General features: G+C 53.0%; 1 protein-coding gene across 1 annotated transcript; it reads right to left on the minus strand.

Annotated features, from left to right (window-relative positions):
* Positions 1 to 38: 38 nt before the first annotated feature.
* EPHA1 (EPH receptor A1) lies at positions 39 to 14,938 on the minus strand. Its single transcript, XM_046669880.1, has 18 exons — positions 14,793 to 14,938; positions 13,726 to 13,793; positions 9,391 to 9,672; positions 8,022 to 8,424; positions 7,633 to 7,788; positions 6,968 to 7,312; positions 6,685 to 6,812; positions 6,285 to 6,435; positions 5,712 to 5,808; positions 5,424 to 5,482; positions 4,464 to 4,589; positions 3,403 to 3,588; positions 3,202 to 3,263; positions 2,874 to 3,080; positions 2,535 to 2,684; positions 2,065 to 2,258; positions 470 to 625; positions 39 to 389 (listed from the first exon to the last, which is right to left on the minus strand). The coding sequence occupies exons 1-18, from the start codon at positions 14,872 to 14,874 to the stop codon at positions 311 to 313; spliced, it is 2,931 nt and encodes a 976-aa protein (XP_046525836.1). The 5' UTR covers positions 14,875 to 14,938; the 3' UTR covers positions 39 to 310.
* Positions 14,939 to 17,335: the final 2,397 nt, after the last annotated feature.

Consider the following 17,335-nt stretch of genomic DNA (forward strand, 5'->3'; position numbering starts at 1 on the left):
ACTGGTGGGATGGAGGAGAGAGGGATAAAAAACCAGGGTAAAGGTGAAAACTCAGTTCCTGTTTATTTACAAAAATATATATGTATATGTTTATATATATTAAACCCTCCCCCAGACTCCTCCCACAATTATCTTTTTACTTCTACCCCCACCTCCCTTTTTAAAACAAAGAGGCTCTAGAGGCAAGTTCCTCAGGGAGAGGTGGGCAGGAGCAGCACCAAATGCCCCTCGTAGGTTGAGGGGAGGGACACGATGAGTGACCACAGCCCCATCCTTGCTCCGTGAGGACAGGGTCAGCTGAGGCGAGGGCTCAGTCCTTGAATCCTTGAATACTGCAAAGAATGCGCTTCTGGTGTCCCGGCAGTGTGATCCCCATCTGCACCAGGTCCCTGTGGGCAAGGAAGGCCAGTTGTGAGTGTGTGGCTCAAACCCCAGCTGCGTCCGCCTACCCGGGCCCCAGGGTCCTCACTCAGCCGTCAGCTCCAGCACACACTCCATGGTGTCCAGCCCGGCTGAGTGGAAGTGCAGGATGTAGCGTTTCATTCGTATGGACTCCAGCCACTCAGGGACGCTTCGATAGGGGATCCCATCTGAGCCACTCAAGCTGGGCAGGCGAAGAGTCACCCTGTGGGACACGGGCTACCTCAGTCTCAGGGAGATGCTGAGGCTGTCCTCAGCCTTCCGTCCCCAGCTTTCCTGAAATCGGGGCTCAGCCTACAAGCATCTGCAGCCAGCATTCAAGTTGGGTGTCTGAGCACAGAGATTATCTAGATTTTGTGGATTAACTCAGCCATTGTCTGCAAACCCACTTCCTGGCCTGTTTCCTGGTGTGCTCACAGCAACAGACAGGCTGACAGTCCTGCTACACTGACAGACCGAGGTGAAGCAGCAGCCCTAGAAGTCTCGAGCAGAAGCGAACCTCCACTGGAGTGGCCAGCTCTGGACAACCGACTGGAGGCTGGTTAAGAAATGAAAGTCTCAACTACCCGGCTGAGAGGAAGCAGAAGGCAGGAAAGCCAAGGCCTTGGAAGGCGGGTGTGGTCCTGCCTTTTTTCAGGGTGGCCCCTTGTGTTCTGGGAGCAGCCCCTGCTTGCCACCTCCAACCTCTGCTGTTATTCTTGCACTCTGACACCCACAATACAATGAGTGTTCCTCTACTAGAGCCAGCCAGAGCCAAAAACCATTAGCAAAGTAAATCTGCTGGGGGAAAAATATCCAACATTCCAGAAAGATTAGCACATGCAGTCTCCAGTGTACAAGGGAGTTGTGCTCCAAAAGATAGTTTCAAAAGTTGGAACTTGGAGCACATTTTCTCCCAGAAACAAGGTTATATATATATGGTGGTTTGATACAAAGGCCAGCACACCAGGGCTAGTTGACCTGATAAAGCATTTGAAGTCCGGCCTTGCTCATCTCCCCCACCTTACCCCCTCCACCAGTTCATCCTCCACATTCTGGCAATGTTTTTAGTAAAATGCAATTCTGACCATGTCCCTCCCATGGACAGTTTTCAAAAATTTAAAAACCTGTGCTCAGCATAAAGTCAGAACTTCTCAGCAGACCTGGTCCTCCTTGCACTGACCCCTCTCCAGCTTCAACTCTGGCCACTGTCCCTGAACGCTGCTGTCACCCTGCACTATTTGCATTGTGATTCACCTGCCCTCAGCTCCTCAACCCATGCTAGCCACGCCGTCTGGGAGCCTTCCCAGACCCCACAAGGTTGCCCCTCCCAAGTCAGGACTCGCATCCCACTGTCTGGCACTTGCTGGGTTCTCTGTCTTCCCCACCCCAATCGAGCTGACCCAGCCCCCTGGAGCAGGTTATCAGCTTGTAAGCACTGCTCCCACGTGCCTTCCATCTCAGTGTGTTTGCTTCCTATCTTCTATCAGACAAGAGCTATCAAGGGTAAGACCACATCTCCTCACATCAAGGTGGACTCTCCCTGAGGGTGCAGGCGTGGTCTTGCCTCATATGCTGGCACCCAGGCCCAGCACTTGGTGAATGTGGCTGAACTGGGAATGTGGCCCATTTCCATTCTCCCAGATCTGCCCTCCCCAGTGTGACCTGGGATCAAAGTTAGCGATGGTCCGCAGGGAGTGGGGGTTGGCAAGCAAATGATCCAGGTGTGCCTTCAGCTGGTGGAAGTGGGGCCGGCGGGCCCGGTCGTAGGCCCAGCAGTTCTTCATGAGCTCATAGAGAGGGGCAGGGCAGTCCACGGGAGGGGGCAACCGGTACCCATCCTCAATACTCTTCATTACCTGTAGCAGCAGAGAGGGGAAGGAGGCCTGAGGTAGGAAACTAACCTGGCGGCCCGTGAGAAACCTCTGTTCACCTAAGATCATGGCAATGGAGCCTCTAAGCCCCCTGACCATGGTGGGGGTAGTACAGAGGGTGTGAGCCAAGGTGACCAGAACAGATAGGAGTACAGAAAAACTGTGGATCAGGAAGAAGAAATAAAGGTATTTGCAGGAGGATTTTGGGAAGGGATGAGAAGCGACTGAGGGATGATGTGGGGAGAATTGCCCTGGGCTTACCTCCTGATTGCTCATCTCCCCATAGGGCTTATCCCCAAAGCTCAGCACCTCCCACATCACGATCCCAAAGCTCCATACATCGCTGGCCGTGGTAAAGATCCGATGGGCAATGGCTTCAGGGGCTGTCCAACGGATGGGGATCTTTCCTCCCTAATAGGGCATGTGGAACAGAAAGCTGATGTGTTTCAGGGCATGAAGGGGGGTGGAAAAAACAGCTGTGTGAAGGGGATGGGAAGTTATTGTGTCCAAATGAGCATGCATCTCGTGCTCATATGTGTGACTGCACGAGTGGCATGTAATTGTGTGTGAACATGCATGCGGCGAGTACAGGGCTCTGACCTGGGTTTCATAGGTGCCATCAGAGTTGTCTAGGAAGCGGGTCAGGCCGAAGTCAGACACCTTGCAACATAGGTTCTGACTCACTAAGATGTTCCTGGCGGCCAGGTCCCGGTGGACATAATTGTGGTCACTGAGGTAGTTCATACCAGATGCAATGCCCTGCAGCATGGCCACTAGCTGTCCAGGGATCAGCTGGTCCTCCCGCTCCTGCGGCAGGTAAGTTGGGTGAGTTAAGGGATGAGCAGGGTCTCTTCTTCCCAGGCCAGGAGCCAATACCCAGGGACCCGTGGCGCATCCCCTTTCCCAGCTGGTCCTCGGCCTGCCTCACCCTCAAGAAGGCATCCAGGGCTCCGTTCTCCATAAACTCTGTGATGATCATGATGGGCTTTCCTGAGACACAAAGCACATGTCACTACGGCAGCCTCCACCCTGTCTCCACCCAGAACCAGACTTCTGCCCCTGGCAGCACATCTTCCCTGCGCTTCCGTGGTCCCATCCCTCCCAGGCTTCCGGAGACCACTCCTCATACTCTTTGTGATGACGCCTTCCAGGTGCAGAATGTGTGGGTGGTTGAACTGGCCCATGATAGTTGCCTCTCGAAGGAAGTTCCACCACTGACCATCTGGAGATGTATCTTTCAACGTCTTAATGGCCACAGTCTTGCAGTCCTGGCTGGGGATTCTCAGGGTCCCTCGATACACTTCCCCAAACTCTCCTGGGTAGAAGGAAAACAGGGCCATGGCCTGATGCACTGTCAGCCTCCCCCGGGGGATAGGCAGCGATATCCTCCAGTCCTTCAGTTCTCTTTTCCTTTCTGGATCCAAAACCTAGCATGCCCTTTCTGGGGCAAGGGCTTGGGGTGTACTTTCCAGGGAAGGGGACAGGACTCTGGGACAGGAGTGCAGCTCTGTGACCTGTTCAGCTGTCTCCTGGGTTAGCAGAGATCTTGGCTAACGGCAGATCATCAGTAAATGCTGGGCGAATACACATTGTGCAGTGGTCCTGGAGTGTGTTCATGAAGGGCAGGCTGGTCCAGGGCCAGTGCATAAGTGAGCGGGAGGCTGACCACTGCCGCCTCTCTTCCGCGAGCTCCTCTGGTCACAGCTTGGCCGACCTGGCCGCACAATCAGCAAGGACACTGCCAAGCTTTGTTCTCTGCTCAGATCCATTTCCCCCGGTGACCCAAGGAATCAGGGCAGCCCAAGGACACTGGGCCCTCGTGGGGTGGAATGCAGGGCGAGGGAGGCTCTGAATTTCTCCCACGTTTGGGAACCATCTGAGAATAACCTGAGCCTGGGCACAGCGATCCCTCTTCTGACAAAGAGGATGTGTTTAACACTCTTTATCAGAAACTCCATAACCACGGAAGCAGACCTCGTAGGAGGCGCGTATCCAGGACACCTGATAAGGGGGTTATAACATGAACACAGCAGTTCAAGGGGGATACAGGGTAGAGCAGGGAGGGAACTCATCTGGGGGAGCTCTTGTGCCAGAGGAAAGGCCAGCTGGGATCCTCCTCAGGGAAGGGCCAGAAGGAAGGGGCTGGCTAGCAGCTCTGTGCTGCCACGGGGGGGAACCTGCAGGGCTCACCTTCCCCTATGACGGTGTCTACAATCAGCCAGGTTGGATCGAGCTCCTGGGTGAAGTCCAGGGCTCCCTGGGCAGGGTCCTCATATGCCTGGAGGTCCACATACGGCTTCAGCCACAGCTTGTCCTCTGTGGGGAGAACGGCAGAGCTCGGCCACAAGAGCTCCCACACTGGGGCTCAGGAGTATTGGGTGGGGGAGGCAGAGAGGGGCCAGCTCCAGACCCCAGACTTCTCATTCTTCTGTTCCCTGAGGAGTGCTGTTTTGTGGCTGAAGTGGGAGAAAGGCTCCATCCTTGGCAACAAAGCGTCCATAGCCCACTGTCCTTTCTCCTGTCTAAACGCAAAGCTCCGGTGTCCTCAACCTCCAAGGGCCAGAGCAGTGGGCCAGGACCCAGGCCCAAAAGTGTGTTCACGGCCTCAAGTTACCCAACGTTCCCGTGGCTCGATGACCCACGCTTCGAATTCCTTGCCCTTCCTCCTCACAGCTGCTCACCATATTCCTCCAGTCACTCACACCTCGTTCACATTCCAAGACAAGCCTCACACCCGCCTCATTACTTGGATGGACCACTGACTCCCCCTTTTGTGGGCACTAATGAGGTGACCAGCAGGAAGCCCACATGCCTCAGAGGACTTTAGGGAGCCTGCTGGCAATCCTCTCCCGCCCAGCCTCAGCCCGCAGACCTGCCCAGCTAGGAGGGGGAAGGCCGCCCAGAGCCTGGTGCAGGTACAGGGGCACCAGCAGCTAACAGGCAATGGCACAGAGCCTCTGGGGGGCTTTCAGGACACAGTTAATTAACCAAAGTTAATTAGGCAGCAAAACACAAGAGCCCTGGAGACAACAACTTCACTTGTGCTCCCAGAGTTGGCCTAGCAAATGTGGGTCCCTTGGTCCCATCCCAGCGGCACCTCCCAACACATACGCACATGTGCACGCACACACACAGGCACTCCTGGCTCACCTCGGTTCACGCTGGTGACATGATCACGCGGCCTCTGCTGCCGTCGCCGCTTAGATTTCCTGTGGGGGTTAGGGGGCAGCTTCTTCAGGGTCCCCGGACCACCTCAGGGGCCCAGTGGGCACTGGCTGAGTTTTCCCCAGAAACAAAAGGGGGTGGGGCACAGGGTGGGTGGAGGGACACACTGGAGCTTTGGTACTAGGGGGTGGGAGGGTCGTTGCGGCTGCATTCAGGGGCTTCTGACCAGGCAAAGGGACCAGGATGGTGGGTGGGGAAGGGCAAGAGCAGCACCTTGAGCGGAAGACAAGTATCCCGAGCAGCAGACCTACACCCAGCAGCAGCCCAAAGATGACGGCCACGATCTCGCCTCCAGTCAGGCTCCTGGAAACTGTGGCACACAAGGTGAGGAAGTCTGGGGGGGCTCAGAGTCCAGAGGGATGATGGAGGCTACAAGGGACCGCCTGGGCCAGGTCCCTCAGTGGGCCTCGGGTGTGCGTCCCCTAACCGGGGAGATGGGTGAGAGAAAGCATGTGGGAAGTGCCTCACACAGGGACCACTAGCTGGGGGCTGCCGGCGGCAGAGCACAAAGCCGAGGGGTCAGGGATTTTATAAGACACTGGCTGACAGTGTCCAGTACCAGTAGGTGTGTCTGAGGAGACCACTACAGGGAGGGGAGTTGGCGTGAGTCCGTGTGGGGTTCTCCCTGAAGAGGCAGCATGCGTGTGTGTGTGTGTGTGTGTGTGTGTGTGTGTGTGTGTGTGTGTGTAGAGGAAGAGAAAGGGCCACCGACTAGAACGTGGTCTAAGTCTCAGTGGAGGACAGAAGCACATGTGTTTGGGGCAGAACACAGGGTAAGCTACCCACCTGGTGGGCTGGTCCGAAACTCCTGATCAGGGGAGAAAGGGCCAGGGCCCAGTGGGGTCAGCATTCGGACTCTGACGATGTACGTGGTGTCTGGCTGCAGTTCAGTCAGCAAGACCCTGGGTTCTAGAACCATCTGATGCCGTTCTTCGTCCTGAGGATGGGGACTCATGTTAACTGGGCTATGCAGAGCCAGACCTGGTGGAGATGATGGGCAGTCGGGAGCATGGGGGGGCAAACGGGTTGGGGAATGTTAAGGGAACAGGCTGTCTGCAGACTTTTATCCTGAGAAAGCCACACAGTTCACTTTGGGCAGTTTTCTCCCCATCCTGCACCCCAGGCTAGCATGTTGGGGTGTGCCCAGGCACAGACACTGGAGACTGTCTCTCAGCCGCATCCTCACCTGGTTCAGCACGTGCAGCTCATAGCTTAGGTTCCCCCCAGGGCTGCGAGGCCGGGATCCCGCCCAGGTCAGCTCCAGCTGTCGCGGTTCCTTCTTTACCAGCCTCAGGGACAGGCCTGACAGTGACTCTGAGAGAACCGAGGGTTCCAGTTGGATTTGGAAGGAGACAGGAAATAACTTAAGCAGCTGTTCAATTGCATCCTGCCCATCAATTTGTCCCTGTGGCCTTACGGCCTTCTGGTTTCCTCCCAGTCCTGTGCCGGCCCCTCTCCAGGTCCCTCACCTGCATGCCCCATGCTGATGCTGAGCAAGGCGCTGGCTGGCTTGGAGGTGTCTAGCCCTGACACTCCATTTTGGGCTGCGATGTTAAAGGTGTAGTTGGCGTAGGGTTCAAGGCCGTCAACACGCACAGCAGGAGCAGCGAGCCCGTCGGCCGAGGGGGAGAAGCGCACACTTCCCCCACAGGGCTGGCAGGGCCCTCCATCCAGCGCTGCTCCCCGACACTGAGAACACCCCACACTGTATCTGACGTCCTGGCGACCCCCCGTATCTGCTGGGGGTTGCCAACTCAGGGAGAGCTTGGTCCCCAAAACAGAGAAGCTCAGGTTTTGGGGGGCTGAGGGGGGACCTGTGGGAGAAGAAAGGCCATCAGTAGGAGCCTGCTTTGTTCTCACTCAAGCTGCTGACATCTTGCCTTCTTTCATCACAATTCTTGAAGTCCTATGAAAGCTTTGCTGAGAGATTTGATTCCTACTGAGGAAAAAGAAGCTTAAGCGTATCTCTGCGTTCTTCCAGAGAGAGCAGGGGGCAGAGGAGGGGCTTTAAGAGTCTAGCACCCTGCATGGCCCCCAATATGTGATAAACTCTGGAAAATTCCAACGCTAACAAAGGCTCAAAAAAGGTCCTGCACCTCCTCACAGATGGCCTAGCCCCTCCCCCTCGACTCACGTGTACATGCTGCCTGGGGGCCCTCCCCAGGGGCTCGGTAATGGCCGTCCTCACAGGTACAGATGGTGGCCCCCTCAGTCTCAGCTGTGCTGTGCTGGGGGCACTGGAGACAATGGGGTGCACCCATGTCAGCCCGGTAGGAGCCGCCAGGGCAGGCTGGAGAGAGAAGGCAGTAGAGCCGTAGTTATCCAGCGTCTTACAGGCAGAATCACACTCATCCCCACCCCATGTATCAGAAACACCCCTGCATGTGTCTCCCTGGGGCCCTGGGACACTCAGTTTAAAAATCGCTGAGGTGGAGCGTTGGTTTCCTTCTTTTCCTTGACACCCCAGAGACCCTCCCTTGAGTCGTCCCTACAGGTTCTCACCACCTCCTCAAGTCTCCTTACCAAGGCATCCCTCGCCATCGCCACCTTCCTCATAGCCAGGCTCACAGTGGCACCGCCCCACCGGTACCAACCACTCGCCGTCGGGGCTGCAGTGCATGCGGGCGGCACCTGAGGGGCCAGGGCTGGCCTGGGCATGGGGCAAGCAGGTCCCTGCCACTTCCACCAACCCGCCCAGTCTGGGGAGAGTGTCAGGAAATTGGGCCAAGCCATGCACAGCCTCGGGACAGCGCTGGTAGAACACCCGTACGGACACCAGGGCCACACAGGCACCCGGGTTGTGGAAAGCAAGGTAGAGTCCACGGCGGGTCAGGAGGCCCAAGGAGCAGTGCTCCACGTTCAGTTTCACTGAGCCGGATGCAAGGTCTCGGATGGTGAAGCTCTGGTCTGCGGCCACCGTGGTTACCTGAGAAGAAGGTGGGGGGAAGAGGGGAGCAACAGCAAAGTCATGTTTCATTCCCACATAACAGAAATGATTGTTTGCTTAATACTTTACAATTTATACAACCATAAACCGAGGGCTTATTATGTGTGAGCTACTGAGCTAAGCATTTTACGTGCTGTTGACTCCATGCAATCATCCTATGAGGTAGGATGGATTACCATCCCCATTTAACAGATGAGGGAACCAAGGCTGAGAGAGGTTAAAGACCCTGTCTGAGATCACACAATTAACTTCACGACGGGGCTAGAAGTGGAACCCAGGCATGGGACTCCACAGCCCATATAATTTCCACTATTTGAAGGTGTTTCCAGCCTCACTGCCAATGGAGTGATCAGTTATAAAATGTGTCATCATTAATTTATTACTAATAAGAAACTTTACAGCATCTTCTCTTTGGAAAAAAAGAGAGCACACCCTGTAATAACACGTTCCTTACTCTTCTGCATTCCAGTCTGTTTTCTTGAATAGGATAAAGGGATGGTATTAGAGAGAAAGCCTGCACAGAACCATCTTCCTACACAACTCTAGCTATACTCATGCGGATGTGTCACACGTGAATGTCGTGGGCACTGATGGAAAAAGTCAAAATACGTGTTCCCTGCCCCCACCAGGGCATACCGCTATCTCAGTGGATGCATGCAGAAGCCTCTAAAACAGAGGAGGCTGGCGCTGTTATCATCACTATTTTAAGATAAAGAAACCAAAGCTCAGAGAGGCTAAGTGATGCGCCCAAAGTCAGGACACAGCAGAAAAGGTACTCAGATCCAGCTCTTCTGATTTCTAGTCCCACATTCTTCCCATTATTGTACACCTACACTCTCTTTCTGTTTCTGCCACCTTTTCTTTTTCTTAGCTAAGTGGGGTCATGGAAAGGAGTGAGGCAGGGATCAATGTCAGGATTGAAATGGCACTGAGGGGTAGGAGCACCTTCTGGAACAAGGGCCGTCGGAGCTGAATGCCCACGTCCTGGTCACTCTCCATGTACAGGAGGTTGAAGGTCTCCTTGCAGCCCAGGGGCCTGGCTCCCCCGGGGAAGCTCTTGCAATCCCGCACGGTGAACTGCAGCTCCACGTGGACACGTGACGCCTCCTCCCCCCGGTAGATCCAATTGGAGCGAAGCCAGTGGTCAGTGTCTCCGCCTTCTTGCACTGGGCAGTCCTGGTACATGTACAGGGGTGTCCCATTCAGCATCTGCTGCACCTCACTCCACTGTGAAAGGAAAACCAGAGTCAGGCTCCAAGTCATCACCTGCAGCCCAAACTCAGGTTTTCTAGAGCTGACGGAGAGGAGGCGGGTGTCAGAGGCCCTCAGGTCCATGTTACTTGTCCTGCCCTCTCCCCACCCCTCAGCCTCAGGAGAGTAGGTTAAATATTTAGGGTAGGGAATTTATTTGGATATAGGATGGGCAGCACATCACCCCCTTAACATCCCTAGCCAGCAGCCCTGGTCCCTTCAACTAGCCCGCTCGAATTGCAGGAGTGGGAGCACCCATTTTTACCTAGTTGATCAGCAGAGCTGTCAGGTACCCCAGAGGCAGACTTTCATAGCAAAAACTCATGCACAAAACCTTTCTGCTAATTTGTTCAGGGAAGAGAGGCTGTGTTTAATATTGAGGCCCTGAAACTTCTGGAGGGCAACAACGAGCATAGAAGTCTGTATAAGGGAATTTCACCTTCTCCAATATTCTTTCCAGTTACGGCCACTGTCAAAATCAACAACTGACAGAGTTGGCTGGACTCCTAGACACAATCCAGTCCACGCCACTTAATTTCTTTTATGTTAAAAAAAGTTTTTAAGCTTAGTTAGTAAAGACCACTACTAATATAGTGCTTAGCATGGGCCAGTCACTGTTGAAAGCATTTTCCATGAGGAAACTGAGTCACAGCGAGGTCAAATGATGTGCCCAAGGCACTCAGCTATTAAGAGGCAGAGCTGGGACGTGCACCCAGGCACTCATGGATCCGGTTTATGCTCTTAATCATTATGCTTCTATCTACTCATTATAAAAAGTCAAAGAATAAAAACTCACATATAATAAAAAGTAAAAGTTCTCCCCTCTGTGCACCCCATTCCCAGAAGGAGCCACTCTTACAAATTTGGAGTAAAACTTTCCAGATCATTTTCGGTGCCTCTAGAGAAATGTTTGAATGTTTTTCTGTGTGTGTGTGTGTTTTTAACATAATTTTTTTTCCTAACAAGTGTTAGAATAACAAATGTTATTCTGTAAGCTACTTTTTGTTTTGAAAAATGCCTTTGAAAGATGCCCACATGAGTCTATATGGATCTACATAATTCTTTTTAGCAATCCATAAAATAGTATTCCATTGAATGGATATACTATAACCTACTTAATCATTCACCTATTGTTGGACAATTAGGTAGCTTCTAGCTTTTTTGTTTTTTATTTTAAGGAAAATGTACAGATTTCTGTAGAACTGCTATATCAAAGGGCAAACATATACGTTTGATAAGATGGTGCCAATTGTCCTCCGGAAAGGCTTTATCAGTTTACACTTCCACCAATAATGCATGAGGGCTCATCTTCTCAAAAGCTCAACACTCGATATTGATGATCTTTTTAGTTTTTGCCAATCTTACGGACAAAACACAGCTTCTTGCCATTTTAACTTACTTTTCTTTGAGGAGGAGGTTGCATGTTTCTCTTGTTCACTGGCTATTTGTAGCTTTATGCAATTATCTGTTTGTAATCTTTGATATTCTATTGTTACCTTTTGATTGCTTGTTTGGATGAGCTTTCTTTTTAATATTATAGACATTAATCATTGGCTTGAAACGTCTGTTTCAAATATTTTCTCCCTGTCTGTCATGCCACTTAACTTTGCCAATGATGACGATTTAAAATTTTTAAATGATGACATCTATAGTCTTTGCTTTGTTATTTTTTGGGTTGTGTATTTTGCTTGGGAACCTCTCCCATCACAACCTTATAAAGGTCTCCTATATTTTCTCGTAATATGTTTGTAGCTTTGGTTTTTAGATTTAGATTTTGATCTCCCTAGAATTTTTTGTGTAGAGTGTAAACTGGAGATGCAACTTTACCTTCTCTTTTTTAGCTATGGACATCTAATTGCCAGTTTATTGACTAGGCTATACTTTCCATATGAATTTGCAATTCTAATGTTACCACACACTAAAATCTCACCTAACGTTGGTTTGTTTTTGGACTTTCTATTCTGCTCCACTGACTGAGGCTTCTTGTGCAATGCCACATGTGTTAATTGTAGATGATGCATAGTATGTTTTGATATCTGGTAGGACAAGTCTCCCATTTCATTATTCTTGTTTTTCAAAAAAATTTACCAGCCATTCTTAAGTATTTTCTCTGTCAGATGAATTTAAGGAAGAAGCTCTTAAATTCTACAAAATATTCCACTGACATTTTGGTTGCAATCCCTTGATTTTATAGAGAAGTCACTGTGAGGCCCTTAGAGAGTTCACTTTCCCAAGGGCTTTTACTCCCTATCAGGCACAGGCTTTTATTGCTACTCTTAGCTCTGGGAAAAGGCAAGAAAAAGCACCAATAACAAAGAATTTGGGGTAGGGTGGGGCAGGGGCAGAAATATAAGCTACTGTGAGCACATATTTTGCATCATGTTAGGGAGTTCAGGGACCGGGCAACGGGTGTTGAGGCAATGAAGCTGCAATGATGGAAGGCACCCAGGGCTGTTCTTAAGAGGCAGCTGTGATGGGGATGCCAGAGTGGAAGGCATGGGGTGGAGGTCAGGTGGAAGGGTGGTGGGTGGTTAATGTGTAGCTCATTAGCTCGACTGCCACAGCTGCAGCTGGAGCCAGGAGAAGCAGATGTGCCCAGCTGTAACTCGCCTCTCTCAGTTCCAGCAGTGACAGATGGGAGAGGACCAGCTGCCCAGGATCAGCAACAAGGATCCTTTCACTTATCAGTCGGGTTTCTGGCTGCCACATGGATACATTCTGGGGAACCTGAACCAATATGCGTGTGTGTGTGTGTGTGTGTGTGTGTGTGTGTATGTGTATGTTTTGAAAAGATGGGGAGAACGGACAAGGCAGACAGTTGGACTGTGTGACTGCTGCTGTCTCCTTGCCCTCCTAGTACCGCTTAGTCTGAGCTGTGAAAGGGGCCTTACTTCCACTCCAGCCCAATTAGGGAAGAGTTATTTGGGTGAGGGTGGCAGGGGCACAGTGAAGGCTGGTGGGAGCCAGCAGATGGACCTGCAACCCTTGCTGTGGAGTGATTAGCTGGTTTATGAGATGAGGCACCTATTAGGATTGGCCTAATCCAGGATTTTCCAAGCAGCCCGTCCTGTAGGATACATTATGGTTCAGTCTATTAATTCTAATTACAGGCTACTCTGTGGGAGAGCCGAGAGTGGAGCCAGGACCCAGAGGGAAAGAAAGCAAGGAACCCCAATCCCAGAAATAAAGGCCAGATTCCTACTGGAGTAGGAAAGGGGAAAGGGAAAACCTAGAGAACTGAGTCTGGGACCAGAGAGGAGAGAGGGCTGAGGCCAGAGTCCTGGAGGCTGAGGGAAATGGGGCAGCCTCCCGTGGTTCTGCGGCCAGCTCTGCTGAGAAGCGGAAAGGTACTCAGAAAGGTACTCGCTGGGACTCACAAGATGCGACCTCTGCTCACTGGGTATTTGGAATGTCCAAGGAGGGCAGGGACTTGGAGCAGGCTCAAACAGCTGGAATGCATGGTGTGCCTGACTGGGGAGGATGGAGGGCGTGCCGAGGGCTCAGGGACTTCTACTGGGGCAGCTTTTCACTTTGGGGGAGTCAAAGACCCTTTGAAGAATTTGATGAAAACTTTGGCTCTCCTCTCCAGCAAAAAATGTCCACATACATATACACAATTTTGAATACACTTTTATGGGGTTCTCTGACCCCCTGAAACCTATCTGTGCAACTCTATTGGGATTGAAGACACTTTTCCTGTGTTTTGGCCTCAGCCTTCAACCCCAGGATGGTCCATTCTCTCCCAGGAGGAGGTGGGCTCATCCCTGGCAGGACCTCACAAGTATTCAGCCCTCCCTCACTGGGGCAGGGAGGGGAGGAGCTAGGCATTGAAGCTTCCCCATGGGGTGCAGACTGACCCCCCCCATGTCCCATTCAGGAGGCTCTGACTCACTTCCCCTCCCCCTCCCTGAGGAGACACTTCCAGTTTTTCCAGCTCTTTTCTCTGTTCCTCCACCCACCTCTCCGCCCAATTTCCCACTGGCCTTCAGACTAGAGCCATCCTAGGTCCTTCCCTCCCCTGACACTTACCCCATCCTCTGGGGGATCCAGCAGCCAGCCCAACTCTCCCTGTGCCGTGCTTGTGTCCATCAGGGTGACTGAAGGTGGGGAGAAAAGGGGCCTGTCACCTCTGGGGGAGGAGGCCCCACATGTGCAACCCACCTTCCTCCTTCTGGGCCCCCAGCCCAAGACCTCAACATCCTGTTCCTAACAGCCGTGCCTTCCTGAGGCTTAGGGGAGAAAAACAGCCCCGGAAGGAGGAGTGAAGAGCTCCAGGGATTAGTCTGTCTTCCTCCAGAGTGGGAAGGGAGGAAGGCAGAGGGGGGCAAGGGGTGAGGGCTGGATCTTCGACCAAAGTCAACGCAGGAAGCCTTAAGAAGAGTAGCCCCATAGAAGACGTGCACCCTGTCACCCAGCGGGGGCTGGTGCAGCCTGGGGGGGACCCATCAGCTGTAGAACCGAAAGGGTGCCTTTGTCGAGAGGCGCTCAGCCTCTGGAGGTCTGGAGTGGGTAGGCTGTGGACAGGGGACTTTAGAGGGGGTTCCTGGGTGGGGAGGCTCCCTCGTGCTCTGCCTGTGATTACGAGTTTGCAGTGGGGTACAAGGCTCGGCTCTGAGTGTGCGAAGTGGGGGTCATAGGGCTGGAGAGGTTGTGTAAGCCTTCACATTAAGGCTTGACCTCTACCACTGGGAACCCCTGCACCCTAGCTTTGCCCCCAGACGCTGGCAGAAGGCGACTTCCAACCTCTGACTTCAGAGGGTTCAGATCTCTGGAGTGGGCACCTAAGGCTGAGACTGCTTGGGAATGTGGGGTCCCCACGATTGCTGGGGTGCGGGTCTGGACGCTGCTGCCTCGCAGCTGTCAGGCGCTCACTCCCCACCCCCAGGCGCAAACTGCTGGCCAGCAGGGCCAGGGGTGACTGACCCGGGAAAGGTAGTTGTTTGGGGTTAAAGATCAAAGATTGGCCTAGGCGGTCGATCTCCTGGCGGGCGGGGAAATAGCGCAGGAGCGGGGCGCGAGGAGAGGCCTCCTCAGGAATGCCGGCTCCGGAAGGAGGGGGCCTGCCGGGCCCGGGGGGCGGGGGTGGGGGTCGGTACCTTCCTTGGCGCGCGCCCCCGGGGTCAGCGTGGCGCAGAGCAGCAGCAGCAGCCCGAGCCCCAGGGGCCAGCGCCGCTCCATGGCGCCGGGCCGGGACCTGGGACGGCGGCCCGCTCCGCTGCGCCAGGTCCCGCGGACTGGACGAGCCGGGCGGGGGCGGGGGGCGGGGCCAGCTCCGGGGGCGGAGCCCCGGCCTCACCTGGATCACCTTCTTAAAGGGACAGTAGGGCAGGAAGGAAACTTGTCAGGCAGGTAGTAAACTTCAAGAACCGGAGGCGTCTTGTCCGGAATGGGACTGCGGGCGCCGCCTAGTGGGTGGAATTAGGAATGACTAACCCAGTTCTCATTCCAGTTCTAGACCCAACCCAGTCTTGAGCCAGCCTTTAGCCTAATTCTACCTCGGATTTGAACTACATCCTTGTATTTCTCTTTCTCCCTCTCTTCAGGGCCAAGCACTGTAATAGACTCCGGGCAAGACAGAAGTTTATGCTCCAGTCGGGGAAGCTTGGATGACCATAAGGCAATGCATGGCGGGGCACAACCCTTAGAGAAGCACCTGGAAGGCTGAAAGAGGAAGTAGGCCCAGCTGGCGGGGCACATCGGCTGCGTCTTCAAGAAGACATGGGAACTAGTTTTTCAGTGGCAGAGACTGGGAAAGGCATGAGCAAGGGCCTGAGGACGGGGAGCCTCAAGGGGTGCTCTGGGAGTGGTGAATGGACCCGTCTGACTGCTGGGGCACAGGATTTGTCTTGGGAGGGAGGTAGAAAGGCGGATGTGGGCCAGAGCAGGGAAAGTCTTGATAAACACGTTAAGGAGTTTGAACCTTACCATGCCCTTTACAGAGCAAACATGAGGAATCTGTGAGGTTCTGAGCACAAGTGGTAAAGAAGGAGCAGATCCAGCCTGCAACAGCCCTGTAGTGGTATCCACCCACGGCCCTCCCACCCTCTCGGAGGCTGCCTTACATTATATTTAATAAATGTTTATTCAGTTTCTACTCTGCATGCATTAAGCTCTGAAAGCATCAAGCAAGAGTAAGACAGTCCCTGCCCTAAACAAACTATTAGTCTGAGGAGTGTTGGAGGCTAGTGCGTGCAGCAAGCACACCTGACTCCAGTGACAGGCAAGAGTGGTGCATGAAGGGGGACACAGTGGCTCAAAGGGGAGTGATGTACCACTGAGGAGCTGGCTGTAGGCTCCGTTCCTGGGGCTTCTCCTCCCTGCGCCCCTCCCTGGCTCCGTCTCTTTTGGGTGAATCATCCATGGTTTTTCTATGACTTAAGCTGTTGCATGTTTCAGTCATTGTGGAGGAAGGGAGGCGGTACATTATAGGTGCTTATTTTTTTTCCAAAAGTTAATACTTCTCAATTTTTCATCTTTTTTATGCAGATAGGAGTAAGAAGAAAATGGCTCATAATTTCCTGGCCTAGACTATCCTCACTGGCATAAATAAATGTAATCCATGTACTTTGGTTGGAAAACTCACATTGAACAGAAAAACAAAATGGAAAGTAGAATCCTCCCTCCTCCCGTCCTCCAAATCCTGTCCCCAAAGTTAACCACCATCAACTGTTTCTTGTGATTCCTGGGTTTTTTCCCTGTGTACACACCATCATATGTTTCTCCCCTACATGTACATGCTTTGGAATATACACACACAGAGGGGCCATAGGACGCACACTGCTCTGCACCAGGGGTCTCTTTCTAATGGTAAGGACTTTGGGGAGGAGGCAGAGGCTCCTGCAGGCTCGCTGGGGCCAGAGATTTGTGATTTCAGCAGGGAGGAATGGGTGAATGGCACAGCCAACCAAGGGGGGTGGGGGTGGGGGGGGAGCCGAGCAAGCTTTGGACAATTGCTGCTAGGAAATCAGCCAGACTGTGGTGAGGTAATGCATGTGCTCGGTGCTGTAGTTTGTTAGTACCAGACCCCTGGGACTCCAGGGGCTGGGGTGGGGCTGGCCCTGAGTGAGCGGGGAGTGGAGAGGGCTGCAGAAGAGGCTTGCTCCTGGTGTAGGATTGCGTCTCTGTCCAGGTCTGGAAGCTGCGCAGGAGGGGAATGAAAGCCCACTTCCATCTCTATTCTGGAAGACCCTGAGTTAACAATTGCTCACTCCGTTCGTTGTGGGAGGGGTACAGCTTTGATTGTGGCCTCTCTGACTAGCAGGGTGGCTTTCCTCAAGTGATTTCTACTCTCTAGACCTTGGTTTCTTCAGATCCCCATGATCTCTGAGGCCTTTTCCAGGAAAGATGGCGGTATTCAGAGCGGGGAGATTTACGTCAGCTCTTTTAGCCGTTCTGTGCCTCCGTTTCCTTAGCTATAAAATGGGGTTAATGGTGCCCACCTCACGGAGTGGGTGTGATGGTCAAAAGAGGAGAAAGCGCTTCACTAACTGTAAGGTAGGGAAGCAGCGTTAACATGCTGGGAGAATGACAGAGGCTCTGACTGACTGAGGTTCTCCAACAGGCCTCCAGGTCACTCCCAGAGTGAACAACCTCTGTGACTAAGACATCATTTTTTTTTTTCTTTAAAAGCAACTTTATT

This window comes from Equus quagga, chromosome 8 (genome assembly GCF_021613505.1).
Source record: "Equus quagga isolate Etosha38 chromosome 8, UCLA_HA_Equagga_1.0, whole genome shotgun sequence".
Lineage (NCBI taxonomy): Eukaryota > Metazoa > Chordata > Mammalia > Perissodactyla > Equidae > Equus > Equus quagga.